The following is a 15,953-nucleotide window of genomic DNA, read 5'->3' on the forward strand; positions in this document are numbered from 1 at the left end:
TGTACATATAAATAAAACATAATGTTAGGATAATAATAGTTTTATGTAATAATAATAGCATTTTTGTAAATTTGATTACGAGCCAAATTATTGTAAAAATCTGTAAAAAACGAATTTTAATCAGAATCTTCTTCCGTTTCATCTTTCTGAATATTGTTGGAAAATTTTTTATTTTAATTCGAAACTATCAATAGTTCCAAACTTTAGTAGGCAGTAATTTAATGTCGCGTTTTTTAAGAGCGTAATCGATGATCCATTTATTCTCTTCTGGTAGAATAGAGCAAGTCGAATAAACAATAATACCACCCGTTTCGGATCGCGCGTTAACACAACCAATTGTAGCTAACAATAATTCTCTCTGTAATGTACAATATCGTTGGACATCTACCTCTTCCTTGTTCATCTTTACACTAAAATCTTTCGCAACTACTCCTGTACCTGTACATGGAGCATCCAATAAAAGTGTCTCTGTCGAAGCCTTTTATCTGGAATCTGGCAATTGTTATTTTATATATATATATATATATATATATATTTATTTATTTATTTATTAATATATAATTTATTAATTTATTATATATATTATTATATTTATATTATAGTTATTATATTTTATTAATTCCAAAAATATATTTAGTACGAATTATAAAAATACTAATAAAAATAAAATTTTTTTACCGTAGGGAATTTTCGTCCATCGTAGCTGCAGATTATAGAATTGACAATACACAAGTCTGTGGAAATTGCCAACAACAGCTTTTAATCGTTCTTTATTTATATCATTAGCGAACAGTGTTCCAGAATTTTTCCAGAATAATAGCAGCAATGTGTGAAGCTTTACCGCCTGGTGCGGCACACATATCAAGAATTCTTTCATTTTCTTTGAGATCCAATACCATTACGGGCAATAAACTAGAAGCACCTGGTATAATATAATGTCCCGCTAGATATTCTGGTGTTGCACTCACAGGCACTTGTGCAGAATATATCACCAAAAACTACCACTTCATTTTCCTATTGAATCAAGATTAACGCCTCTATTAATAAGAGCCTGAAAACATATTCAATATGAATTACAATTATAAATAAATTGCCTTAGACATAAAAATAATATTAATTTAGTTTAAATGAATCTGTACCTCAGCTAGATCACGTCGTCGCGTTCTCAGAGTATTCGTGCGAATCGTCATAGGTCTTTGTACCTCGCACTCGCTTCCAGAAATTCTGGAAACTCGTCCACTGGGAATATTTGCATGAGTTTTTCCATTAAGAAATTGTTGTAACTGTAATATGTACAGAGATCTTGTTGAAGTAATTTGATGTATTCAGAACGTGGCCTATTTTTCTCCCGTAATCTTTTAAAATCTGATAACACCATAATAACGTCTCGTATTCGTTGCTGAACGTCTTTTAAATTAGTAACATTGGCAAGTTCTTCAGTTGGAAAAGAAAATATACTTTGATTCGCTATTGTATCATCCATTTCTTCTTCTGCTAGTTTTCTATTTGGTAAAAAAATAAAGAAAATTATTAATTATTAATTGAAAGAAAAGTTAGTTTTATAAATAATAATTAAAAATTAACTTACTTTTCCTTTTCTTTCAGTTTCTTGTTAGCCTTTTCTATAGGAAATAAATCATCATCGTCACTTTTATCATTTTTTTCCTTTTCTTCTTCTTCTTCCTCTAATTCGTCTTCAGCAGATTCTTCCTCATCACTAAATTCATCATTTCTTTACTATCATTTTCTATGTCATCTTCCATAAAGTTTTGCTTTGCTTTCTTAAAATTTTTCTTTGATCGTTTTACCATAGAAAACAATTGATTATCTTCTTCACTTGTTTCTTCTTCATCTTGTTCTATTTGTTTATTTTCATCTTCTTCATCTTTGTCATCATTATTAAATATCATGTCATTATCACTACTACTTTCTACATAATAATAATAAGCTAATATTTTGATTAATGTTTATTCTTAGCAAGATTTATGTAATATAATTTTGGTTTAATTTACTTTGTATCTTTTTCTAATTTTAAAAATTGAAAAACAATAAAAAGTAAATTAAAGTAAATTAATTAACCTGTGTTAACATTGATAAAAATAATCATTAGACTGTTAAATATTAAATATAAAAGAGCGATTTCTTGCAAACAATATAAACAATTTAGCTTACTTAATGTGATGAATACGATGAATTCTGCTATAAATCTTTACTTTCTATAAATCTTGATATAAATTGCGATTTATAATTTATAATGCGATTGAATAATATTTAATTTTTAATTAATAATTTTGAGCTTCAACTTAGCTTGATACGAACGTGTTATAAATGCTTACAAAATGTTAATAATGATGAAGTAACAGTTCACTTATCGTTTACTAGACGGCCACTCGGAGTTCTGTTGAAATCCAATGAGATTTTCTCGAATGCGCCTTTATATCTAGTTTGCATTATAATTATATATACAATAAAGAACATCATTATAAAGAACATCCTTCTCATACATGCGGCAGTACATATACTAATTGGAACGATACAAAGAAAATTAGTTCCACATTTTTTGCCGAAAAATATAAGAACTTGTTAACAACTTATAATTAATATTTTTAATTTAACATTCTAATTAATCTTAACTTTTTTTTGGAATTGTTTAATTTTGATTATCACATCGTATGGGATTTTACGAGAGTCTATTTTTAATTTTTTATAATAAATAAAAAGTGTGATATATATGCATAATGAGACGAATAAATAAATAGATTCAAATTTTTAATACAAAATTTTTTTTCGATCTCATCACACTTTTATAAAAGTGTGACTTTTTAAGTCCCTCCAAACCTTAATATATAAATAAACCCACACGTTATTACACAGAACTTGTAAAAGTTTATATTTATATCAGAGTTGGGTAAGTTACTTTTTTAAAAGTAACTTGTGGAGATTAAAGATACAAAGACGATTGAAAAAAAAGTAACAAAAAGTAACCGCATTACAAATAACGCATTACTTCCGGACTGTTTCATATATATATATATATATATATATATATATATATATATATGCAATTGTTCATATCACTTGCCATTATTCAACCATTTTTGTAGCTCCTTGAAAAAAATTCAATTCGTTTGTTAACTCTACACACTTTTTCTGAGCTTCTTCTTTTCCATGTATAGCATGAAATTTTTTTAATACAAGATTTAAAAATCTCTTTTCTTTTTTATCTTTCTTTCTTACACTGGAAGAATGATAAATTCTGAATTAATGCAGTCAATTCAGCTAAAAAGAACAGACCCTATGTTAGATTAGGACAGATTAGATTACTTCTGTGTCAGATTATTTGTATATGAATTATATACAATATGAATTATTTATATTTTCGGCTTCAATGGATTTAAACAAAATCGATTAAAATAGATCTATGTCAAATTCAGATTTAATTAAAAATGTGTAAAAAAAGAAGAAATGATAATAAATTTTATATAATAATTTACTGTGAAACAATTTTTGTATAATTATGTCTTCGATATATCTTTCTGAAGTATTAACACCTAACCATTTAAATATGATTATAATCAGTTTGATCATAATTCTAGTAACTTAAAGCATCGAATGATGCTATTAATCACTCTTAAAATAATCAAAATCTACTGCAGTCAGAAATGTTATTAATATCCCAATTAATATCCCATTTGTCATATCGATAAATCTTTCAATTATACTTGTTAGCTGTCAAATAATAAAGTTTCAAATCTTTAAGAATTGTCTATGTTATAATTAATTAACACGTTCAAAAAATTAGCAAAAACGTTATGTCCACTCCTATCAATGTTTATTAATTTTAATTTCAATGTTTACTCTTTAATTCTTAAAAGTAGAAAAGAATAAAAATAAATTAAATCAAAATTTTAAAATCAATCCACATTAGTAGAAATGGACGTTAATCTTATTCTTTAGTTTTCTTCAATACTTAAAATTTCTTAGAGAATTCTTTAAAAATTTATATAAAAATCAATAAAATTTAATCCTTTTCTTACATTTTTATTTGATGTTTTATTTATGTTATGATAACCATAAAATTGTAGAGTAAAATCTAGGATAAGGTAACTCAGATTATTCATATACCAATAAAGTATAAATATACATGCATTTCTTTAAGAATTAATATAAATTTACATTTCTATTATATAAGGCACTAATGCATTATGCACTTTTCCTTTTTACTTTAAAGGATGAAAAGTCAGAGAGAACATACAATTATCTCACAATTATATTTTCGTTATTTGTTTCGAATTATCTGATTCTTGTATAGACGCATTGCTAAATGATTCTTTTGTATAAAATGCCTCTGACTGTAAAACTGATTGTAAACTTTTGATTACAGGTGTTGCGATACCCTTAATGGTTGAATTTTTTTGGTTTGTATTAGAACTGCTTGAATCTCTGGATTTAGTTTTGCATTTCCATGTTAAATCCGGTGTAAATTCGACTTCTACTTCACCGTGTATTGTACAATCTTTACTATCATTTCTGAAAGAAAGATAAGCATTATACTTCTGTCTCTATTATTTAATATTTTATAGAATTGCAAATGTAAAGAAAGAATATTTCATCAGAGATTTGAAATTTATTATATTAATTCTTAAATCGCATAAATAATGATATAGTACTGAGAATGATTCTCTTCTCCAATGTTATTCTCTTCATAATGATAACCATATTCCGCCAGAACAATGTCTAAATTGTCACACTTTTCTTTGATATCTTCATAGAGCGCTTGTGACTCTTCCAGTAACTGATCCGTCTCTTCCAATGACGGTTCCAATTCGGATTGAAATTTCTCTATCGCGTTCTATAATAATTAATCGCACATTCTATAATAAAAAATACTTACTCTAAAATTTCATAGTTCAAAAAATACATTACTTCTAGTTACTCATCATAACAATAATAACATACGACAAAGATGATAATTTATATTTATAACGCATTTAGATAAAGTTATAAAAATAACATGACAATTGTTTAATTATCACCTTCACGCAAAATAAAAAAAAATTACACTTGAGCAATTTACTGTACTTGTTTATGATTATGATTTGTATTTCGCGCGAAGAGAGACTCTTGGCATCTCGAAACGTGATTTCGGATGATACTTACGTCGGTACTGCGAATCGATTCCCACAATTTCTCTAAGTGAGCATCTGTTTCGGCCGTCCGCTCCGCGTAGCCACCGATGAGAAGATGCGATTTCCATGTCTCGGCGAGCCTTTCGATGCCCTCGTCGATCTCGCGCGCTTTATATCGCAATCTGTTAAAATAATTTGAGAGTGATGTGAATGACTTCTCCATCCTTTGCTCCGCTGACGATAATGCCCGAATAATGCCGGCTGGTACTATTGACAGTAACGGGTGACTTTGACACACCGATTTAAATCTCATGCACTGCTGCTGCCATCTGTAAACATCACGCGCGCATGCTCGGCGCACTTCACGTTGCTTGGGATCGCAACAAAGCACACGTCCGCTGAGATATTTTTTAAGCTAATTTCCCATTTTTCGTTTTGATTTGATCGAAAAATGGCTATCTATCGAAGAAGAAATCGCAACAATGCTAAATAAGTAATTATGAACGTTAGTTCTTTATCGGTAAAAAGCTGTATTTCAAATCTTCATGATCTTTGCTGCGAAAAGATGATTTCTATTTTCTCGTTGAGAAGCAATCGGAAACGAAAAATTTTGGTCTTCTCTCGATAAAAGAACAAAACTTGTTTGTAAAAAAGACAATATTTCAGGAAAGCGGCGCCACGAAATGTTTTGGAAATCACGGCAAACTATGACGAGATCATATCCGAAAGTGCTCGTTTAGCATTCGTGAGAGCCGCAAGATGGCGGGTGAAGACGGATGCGGATTAATCGGTATTTAATTGAGTTACTTATTACAAAACTTCTAAATATACTCGAAAAAATTAAAAAATTTTCCATATATAATTATATATAAAATATATTCATATATAAAAATATATAATACATATTATATACATGATTATATATAATTATATATTAATAAATAAATAAATAAATAAATATATATATATATATATATATATATATATATATATATATTTATATATAATTACATATAACTATATCACTACTTTATTAATTATATTTTTATGTATGGATATTTTATATATATATATAACGCTTTATATATAATTATATATAATTATGTTATTATGTATATTAATAATATAATTATATCTTATTATATTTAATGATAGAATATTTTCATCAGGATTTATCACTTTTAATCCTTTTTTTTTTGTTAAATAACAGATAATAATTTTACATCAACCAAATAATATAAATGTTACTTGATAAGTTCATTACTATTTAAATTTTGCAGTTTAGTTGAAATTATACAAAAGACAATTTTAATCAAACTCTAGCTTAATTTATTTATTGGTAGAATTGTTTATTGTAAAATTTCTAATTGTATAAATTATTATTTTAAATTTAATCTTTTTTATATAATGAACAAAAATTAATAATTTGTCCATGTTAACAAAATAATGGAATGTTACAAAATAATATATTAATCTCAGATTAAATTAATTGGATTTCGATCGTAACTACTCTTAGAATCACGAAGATTAAATATCGCAGAAAAACAAAAAAAAGACAGACTTCATAATCACAATATGAAACGCGCTCGTGATAGAGGTTGACAATTGCCGATTAATTTGTTAGCGCTATTAATTTGGCTTACGTCTTAAGAATAATTGATTTTAAGTTCTGCGTATTGTAAATTTATCTGTTTAACAAAAAATCAAGATAAAAAAGAGAACACCGTTTCATTTCTTCAAGAAAAATCAAATCATTTAAGTTTAAGGCCGATATTTATAGTCTATTTTTATTTCAAAATTGTCTTAATTAATGTCTTAAGATACTAATATTGACTAGTTATTGATCTATAACATTTAAACTTTGTATATAATTCTAAATAAAAGAATAAGTTAATGAATAACGGCTTAACAATAATTGAAGCTGCCGTTCAATACAAGAAACTGATTACTTAAGTGCATGCTGATTACAATAACACCGTTAAATTGATGATAAAAAGATATGTTTATATGCGGATACAGGTTTTCCTGCTCACAAAAAATTTATAACATGTCGCTTTTTTTTTGTTTTTATCATAAATGTTTCCTACGGAGAAAATTAAAAGAAGGTTGAAAGAAAGAGAACTTTCTAATAAAATAAATTCAATAAACCAAAAATACGCTCAAATGACAGAATATAATAAATAACAAAATTATGTAGACAGAATTTTAGGCATCTAATAATCTTTTCCTAATTTTTTTCAATTATTTTGAACTTATATATATATATATATATATATATAAATTGTCATCAATTACGTGCCGTTATTTTTAACAGACTTACAGCAGTTCAAGACCAAACCTAAGGCCAAATTTTCCTTTTAATAAATCGATCATTAAATATGAAATCGATTGCTCTTCCTTCTCCCCTCGATTCGAATCTTGGTTGGAAGTGATATTTTTTGCAATAAGAATTTCTCGTGGAGATATCTGATTTGATGATTTATTTATTAAAGGGAAAATTTAGTTCTGACTTTGAGCCGTCAAGTTAAAAATCATCAAGTTAAAAATAACAACACATGATTGGCAACATGAGCAATTATCTTAAATTTATATTTAAATAAATTTAAAATATTAAAAGGAGATTATTAGACACTTAAGATCATGCCTGCCGAGTAGTTATTACATTCTGTTGTTCCTAACAAAAGCTATGACTATCATTTCTTACGTCACGTAATTGCGATCGTTTATGCATATTGTCAATAAAATTATTTACTCTCGACAGCCCGCGTCATGGTGAGTCTTTGTGGCTCTTCTCGATCTATAATATTTGTTAATCTTTTTCTTAATTTTTTTAAGTTATAACTTGCAGAACAAAGTAACCAAAAATTGTTGCGTCTCGATTAACGATAATTTTATGTTTGCAAATATTTTATATAATCTTGATTTAATCAATGTTTCTATTTGAAAAGAAAGATTAATTTTTATAAAATATTTTGATAATATTTTTTTAGTGATATAACTTTTTCCTTTTATTAAACCTTTTTATATATTTGTATATGCTATTTTATCGTATTTTTCATTGGTCAGTTAATATCCAAAAAAGAAATATGACTCGAATGTATGCTTATTGAATCGGTGAAACTGACTAGAACTAAAAATCGAAATATTAGAGAGAAGTACGATTTAGAATTTAATTTTGCTTAAATTAAAAATTTAGTTTATTTTTGTTTAAAATCATACAACAAACAAGTATTAAACAAAAGTTTGTTTTGTAGAAAAACAAACAAGTTTTTTTAATATTATTGTTAAATAATATTAGGTATGCCAATATAGAATTGATTCCAACAGAAATTTCGCTTTGAAATAGAGTTACCAATTGTAAGATATAATAAAGTTATAGAAGGTAAATAAAATTGCATGTTAATAAAGATTACATTTTAATGACATACGGGCAATATGATAATGATAAGCACATCATGCATGATCGAAATAGTCGAAGAAAAGGGAAAAGAAAATTGCTGTTCGACACACCGTAAGAACAGACGTGAAAAATGTCATGTTATGTCTGTGTCTTCGATAAAAAGAAGAACGACGTTCGGACAGGCGATTTATGATAGGCGACTCCGACCGTTGCAACATTAGATTAAACTGAAGGTTGCAAGTACTCGCGGTGCACTTGCACTTGTGACCCTATCGCGACATTCGGTTCAATAATATCATTAGCCCCTCACGGCAGATTGCAGAATTTTAAATTATGTTAATTCCGTGCTTCGACAAGAATTTCATTGCTGTGCATGAATTATAAACAGAGAGATAACGAGATCGCTGATAACACTATAAAACACACAAAAAATTTTCATCTCCCATCTATTATTACATAATTACATTATTATATAATTAATAATATTGGTCAGTTAAATATGTTGCCAATCTCTGCTAAAACGTTTGTTATTAAAGTAATCAATCACAAATTAGTTATAAGATGCAAATTGATTATCTTATCTCTTTGCCTCAGTTTTCTTCTCTCTCAATCTCGATTCCAATTTAATTGATCAGCAAGCATTCGCCAAGTTACATATCTCACGACATTATCTGACGATGGAAAAAGTATAGAAAATAACATATAGAAGTAACATATAGAATATTTATAAATTAAAAAGCAAAATAAGGAAAATAAATTGTATTATAATAATATAACATATCAAAAGTATAAAAAAATTTAATCTTTATGAGAGTTAACGAGATATTTCACTTTTCTATGTTTTCAGAATTTTATGAGAACGTTAACATTTTCGTCAAATATTTATTATATATCTTATACTTGACAGTGATGAAATCAATTAATGTGAAATCTGTAAAACTTCAAAGTGTAATGTTATTTGTTAAAGTAATAATATAGACACATTCATTGATTTCTTTTAATAATCGATCTCGATATCTCTCTTATCAAACTCAATCAGCATATTTTTCGAGGAAGAGCATTCACTTGATATTTTGCGAAATCGCAGACACGTTATTTCAGATGACATATCCAAGCTTTGATTCAATTTATCATTATCAAGAAAACATTGATTCCTGGCATTGTCTCATTTGTTAACCATATTGTAACTGTTAATAATTAATTTTTTTTAAGCATAGATAATAATAATAATAACTGAATAAATATGATTTGACAACTAATTCTTCAATACTATATTTTTTGCGCTTAATAACATAAATATTCTGCCGGTCGATTTTATTGCAAACATTGGAATTGCGCTTAAACGATTATATATCACATCGCTGTCGGCAAAATAATGTTTTCACCATGTATTCCACGCAATGCAAATCATATCTCTAATTCGTAGATTTCACGGTAATATCATTGCGTATTGATCATAAATTCCGCGTCTCAGTGAGACCATCGACAAAAACAAATTTTTCTATACATAATTCTCTTTCGAAGAACAACTATTTCTTCTTCCGATGTCATTTTGTTTATCTTTTTTTCTACCATTTTTTTCTCTTTTTAAGTGTATAAATGATGACACAGTATCGCAATGGCATTTGTGTGATACGAAGTAAAAAATAATTTTTTGTACTTTCTTATTATTCTTATTAAATGCATCGAGATATGTCGCTTACGTTTCTTGTATATATTTCATGCAAAGTCTATTTTAATGCATTTTAATTGCATTAAAATGTAATCGCATTTTTTTTCAATATTAATCGCGCAAATGCGAGCTAGATATATATATATATATATATATATATATATATATATATATGTGTTTTTATGGTATTTAGCTAATGCACGTGCATAAAACATCTTTTTTCCTCATTCTTTCTCTTTCTTATCAACACTTACACCCTGGTTCAACTTATCTAGCGTGCCCGTGTGTCACGATTAGCCTTGAATTTCGATTCAACGACTTTCTAGCGATATACGTCGGCCGGGGGCAGATATCACGTGCAACGTTACTTGCATTTTTGTATTCGCGGAATAGCCAGAAGAAAATAAATAATGATAATTAAGTAATTAGTAGAGAGTAGTTCGATTGGCTCGAGTATACAAAATGCTGAGACCTTGAGAATTGAGACCTTCTCGTATTGAGAATTAAACGAAAAGAAAAAAAGCATAGAATTCAAAAAGTTTTCTTTTTGAATTAGCGAAAATGAATGGTTTCTTAGTAATTTCTTGAATGAGCGATTAAGAGAGAAATAACCTCTTGGTAATAATAATAATAATAATAATTTATTTCCATAAATATACATTAAATTTATAAAATTTTATTTCCAATTGAACTGTAAGATTCTGATTCAATAAAATTTTAATTATATGCAATACGTACTTGCAGAGATATTTTGTAAAAAAATACACCACTCGAAAATCTTCGATTCTTTACTTGGGTTATGAGAGAGACTTCTATGAGAGATGTGAAATTAATATCCTATAGAATCAATCAGGCAGCTGGCAAAAAATTCAATTGATACTCGACAGGATATTAATCTCATCTTCTTCTCGCTACATGCTTCTAGTTTCGACTTTGACATAATCGAGTCATGTTGATCAATTAAAAAGCCGATTAAAAACATGACTCCGTATTACCTACATCGTCTAAGCGTCATAAGTGTGTCTCGTTTCAATGACGCAACAGGTTAATTAATCATAATTACAGTGACGTTAACTCGCGCACATGACGCACAAAGTAATTTAATCGAGTGCGCCACATGCGATGTAAACGAGACGAATTTACTTATCGTTTAATTAATACAATAGCGTACTTTGAAAAACGAATAAAATACGTCGCCGATGAATTTCTGATGGCAGCACCTCGTGGCCTAACGTTGTTTTAGAAATTCCACAGATTTCTTTTTCATCTAACGAGAATTGCGAGGTCCAAAATAAATTTAAACGATAGTCGAATTTTTATGTATCAGTCCACTCTGCTTTATTTTTTTGTCTTTTTCTCTTAGCTTAGCATGTCGAAAATTCGGAAACCGGTTCGAAAATCTATTTTTTATTCGTTGGTTTTGCATATTCTAATGTTTGAATCGAAACCGGATATTCTCGTTTCTCCCTTGCGAGACGTAGACTGTATATTTTTTTTCTTTTCAAATAGGATCGCTTGTAATCAAATAGGATCGCTTATAATCTCTTTGCAAGAAGGATGGGATTTCTTCATGGGGATTCACAAGGATTCAAAGATATTCACGGGAATGTTTAGATTTGATGCGAGAATTTATAATTTTTCTAATTCCTATATACTATTTTTGCGTCTTTATATTCTCAGGAGAAAGAAAATTCAATTATCTCAGTCTATAATTCATTTTATTGAAAATATTAAATTACACGACATTAAAGTATATTGCATTATTATATTACATTGCATTGTTGTATATTTTTTTGTAAAAAAATATTTATAATTATTATTTTTCCTCGAAGTAGAGATCTCACGTACTTCGAGGCGAGAATATTTAATCGAACAAAGTGCAAAGCAAATTCCTTTTATAATGTTAAATATATTAGCCTCGAACGTCTCAGAAAGATACAAAGGCAATCGGTTTTAAGAATAAATTATACAATTGCAAAGGAGCGCCGTGATGTTTTCATTTTTTATGCGACAGATCGGTTCGTCTTATCCAAATGACTTAAACTTTTCTCGCCGCCTCTGAGTATCTCGCTAAAAAAATTCCACTTGATTAATCCGTTTGTTATTTGTAATTACGTTGGCGCAATCAGCGAAAAGATGCGATTCGAGAGAAACGCCCGTATTAAATGCCCGTCAAAACTGGTACGTCGACCTGTAACGCAGATAATCTGAATTTCAAAACAAAAACGATATGAGTTTTTAAAATAAACGCATGTCATGTGAGACACATGATAACGGACCTTATCGAGAAGTATCTTAACGCGAAAAATATTTACGCTGCAATTTTGCTTAATATTTGTGATATTATTTATGTTCAAACGATTATATTTTGTTTTGTACAATTACTATACGTATCGTTTCAGCTAATGAATGGATAAATAGATGTGTTTTTTTTTTTTTTTTTAGCGAAAGCGTGACTCGTGAAATATTTTTCCAACGGTCTCAAAGTCTTGACAAGCGTAAAGACATGCTCAAACTTGTTCTTCTGTCTATGCAAGCTATTAAACCAATAAACGAACTTACGAGGGTCAATAGGTATTTAATGCGCCGATTGACCTCTTAGCGATTCGCGAAGTTGCTTTTCGTTGCTTTTTCGTCTGCCGTAATCCGCATTTTCAAGTATAAGTAGAAAAGGATCAGAAGCTACAAAAAAATCATATTTCTTACAAATTATTATCGTTTTCATAGATTAAGGTTGTTTAAACTTTTATAAGATAAAATAGAAGGTTAGGCAGAAGGCAAAGTTACAAGATTTTTATTTCTAGCAGCGAACTCTGAAACAGTGAGTAATATACATGCATTAAAGACTAAACATTAAGAAAATGTTATTATAAAAAAGAAAATCTTTCATGAATATGTACTTTTTTTTTATATAATATAATTTATATTATGACTAATATAATTTATATTTTAATCTTTAAAGTCTCTTCTCAGTATTTCTTCATCAGATCATACATTTGGAAGATGAAAAACTGCAAGCTAGCATTAACTCGAACATTAAAACAGTTATAACGCAAATAAAATCTCTTCGAGATTTATTTGTAATTTGTGTCTCTTCATAATTCGTTGAAATAAAAATAATTTGATTTATACACAAAAAAAACGACGTACGGAAAGCATAATTAAAAATGTAATTGAAAGTATAATTCGAAACAATCTTGTTAATTCATTATCAGTAGTAATGCAATAGCTGCATATATTTTTAATTAACCTGGTGTTATTGATGACAACATATATATATTTCTTCGTGCGATAAGACAAAATCAAAAGTGCTGAGATATCTATCGATGAGATACGTTTTTTAATAATAATCGAAGATTGGTTGACAGAACGACTTCTCTTGGTTTTCACTAAAATTACAGAGATATCTCGTGTTTTAAAAAGCAGTCTGAATTTTGTATAACGATAGCACACTGTTCATTAGTAGCGATTGCATCGCGAATAATGGGGTCAACGAATAAGGCCGCTATCGCTCGCAGCGATTTTAGATACTCCGTCATAATCGCGTATCATCGAGGCTAACGCGTAAGAGTACATTAGTATTCAATAGTGACTTCAATAATAAAAGACAGTTATTTCCGGCAGGTTTCTCCCTAGCGATATGTGCATGTCGAAAATTTATTATAAGTTTTATCATTTTTTTTTTGTTTTTTTTTTTACTTCGTTATCGTCCCTATCTATAGATTTTCAGATTCTAGAAAAGGATATTGCTGAATGGGATGTTCGCAGAAAATTGATGAATATCATTTCGCAAAAAAAAAAAAAAAATACGTAAAAATATGTAAGAAATATAGCTAAAACTATAATTACAATATATTTTAAGTTATCTAAGCGGGGAATTTAATTGCTTGATTGTACGTACATGTTTCTTTCGCTTTATATAGATGATAATCTGTGACCCTGGAGCTAGAGCCAGTGTAGATAATACTTACAATTAGGTCTAACATCATTTGCGGAACTGTGTTTCTCGGCGGACTTAGACCGTTTGCATTTTCAGCAGGTCCGATTGCAACATTTTCAATTGCCGCCTCGCCCCTTTCTGAAGTGTCGGCTTCCGGCGCTAACCATCGGATTAAAGTTCAAGCGATAAATCCTATATCGACACGCGGCATTCCGCGTTGCACTCGCGTGCCATGTCATCGTAGGCGTGTTTCTAACGTCCACGCGTGATTCGATGAACCAATAAAATCGGCGCATTACGAAATAACAGCGGTAGCCGGCTGGAAAATCGAATTAGAGACGTAGTCTTGCAACTGAAATTACTTGCTATCTTCCTTCTTTTTAATAAAAATTGAGAAATACTAACTCATACATGACGTATCGTTGGCTCGACAGTTATTTAAAATGTCGGCTCTGCTCATTTTGCATTTTTGTTTCAAAATTTTGTGCTCTCCTCCATTTTGAAGATAAAAATATTTCGTGACAAATTCGATCACAAACTCGCGTCAAATATTGCGCGAAACGAAACACAAACGATTTGTATATTGTATGTTTTTACAATAATCAGTTTGAAGAGCGAAAGATCACCAGAAGCACACGAAGACAGAACATTTAAGCTACGTGTGTTTCGAACTAACTTCAACAAGACAGTGTCAATATGTAGGAATCATTGCCACGTGCATGATTCCTTGAAGAAAGATCTTCACGAGAATACATCTTGCTGTGCGATGAGACGCAATCATAGGCAGTAAACATTCAAGTATCAACTTGAGGCCTTGTTGAGATCATACGATACTTTTACATTTGAAGACAAATAAACGATCTATGATGAACAAACATCTGATTCGCGTCTGGGATAGACCCATTAATTAATGGCACGCGATGTACGTGACGTAGTTATATCGATTATGTCGAAACATTTGGTATATATTATTAATCACAGAGAGAGTGTTTGAAACACAAATCGTAAAAAGTATACGCAATAGAGCGCGAAAATCGTGCAATTCTCATTCTCAAATCTACATAAATCTAGAAAATTCGTTGATTCGAAAGACTCAAAAGTTTCGATCTTCGACTTCGATAAAACGAGTAAGTAAGCAAAGTGTGGTTTTTGTTCACCTTGGAAATTATCTCCATATAAAATAAAGCCATAGCAAATTTTTTTTTAATGTAATAAGTTTCTTCCGCAAAAAGGCGTATGACGCAAATAATAAATCGTAATTGATCGTTCTCAATACTCATTGAAATTGTAATCCATATCGTTAATAGTGTTTTTTAGAAATCCTGTCGGGTTGCTTATAAATTTTTGTTTGTATAAATTTTACATCGTAAATAAATGTGCGTTACGCAAAGCAAGTGGCATTTGTGATTACAATTGCAACAAGATAAATACGTGTTATGCGTATTCGCGATATTAGATGACGTTGTTGCACGTTAATTCACGAAAATGATCGGCTTAGTCAGGCTACTAATTACCATGCAGTAGTAAACATCTCGAGGCGTGGATCTCACGACGGAGCCTGATGGAATTTTTCATGGGTCATTCTTCACATGTAATACGTAATAGACATCCTTTCCTTTCTCCTCGATCTTTCCAGAGAAGAAAATTACATCTTTAACCTTGAAAATCTTCCAATTGGATAATGCGATCTTTCGTTTCTTATCTAAAAAGATAATCAAACGTACACTCGTCATAAACGAAAAATTAAATGAATCGCGTTCCAATCGAGCATTTATTAATAAAGTTGCAAATATTATTATTGTAAATTGTAAT

General features: G+C 29.3%; 1 protein-coding gene, 1 long non-coding RNA gene and 1 pseudogene across 3 annotated transcripts; all 3 read right to left on the bottom strand.

Annotated features, from left to right (window-relative positions):
- Positions 1-187: 187 nt before the first annotated feature.
- On the bottom strand, positions 188-1,967 carry LOC105427133 (28S rRNA (cytosine-C(5))-methyltransferase-like; annotated as a pseudogene). Its single transcript, XR_016139991.1, has 4 exons — positions 1,589-1,967; positions 1,140-1,502; positions 679-1,051; positions 188-358 (listed from the first exon to the last, which is right to left on the bottom strand). The product of XR_016139991.1 is annotated as a 28S rRNA (cytosine-C(5))-methyltransferase-like (transcript).
- Positions 1,968-4,028: 2,061 nt separating this feature from the next.
- Positions 4,029-5,461, bottom strand: LOC105427076 (uncharacterized). Its single transcript, XM_011638634.3, has 3 exons — positions 5,161-5,461; positions 4,671-4,852; positions 4,029-4,530 (listed from the first exon to the last, which is right to left on the bottom strand). Exons 1-3 carry the CDS (start codon positions 5,440-5,442, stop codon positions 4,269-4,271), a joined length of 726 nt encoding a protein of 241 aa, XP_011636936.3. The 5' UTR covers positions 5,443-5,461; the 3' UTR covers positions 4,029-4,268.
- A 6,261-nt stretch (positions 5,462-11,722) lies between these two features.
- LOC105427077 (uncharacterized) lies at positions 11,723-15,953 on the bottom strand. Its single transcript, XR_016139789.1, has 3 exons — positions 14,547-15,953; positions 12,764-14,460; positions 11,723-12,392 (listed from the first exon to the last, which is right to left on the bottom strand). It is a non-coding gene; the product is annotated as an uncharacterized LOC105427077 (long non-coding RNA).

The sequence above is a fragment of the Pogonomyrmex barbatus genome, unplaced genomic scaffold (genome assembly GCF_055798465.1).
Source record: "Pogonomyrmex barbatus isolate J1 unplaced genomic scaffold, ASM5579846v1 scaffold3, whole genome shotgun sequence".
NCBI classification, from domain to species: Eukaryota; Metazoa; Arthropoda; class Insecta; order Hymenoptera; family Formicidae; genus Pogonomyrmex; species Pogonomyrmex barbatus.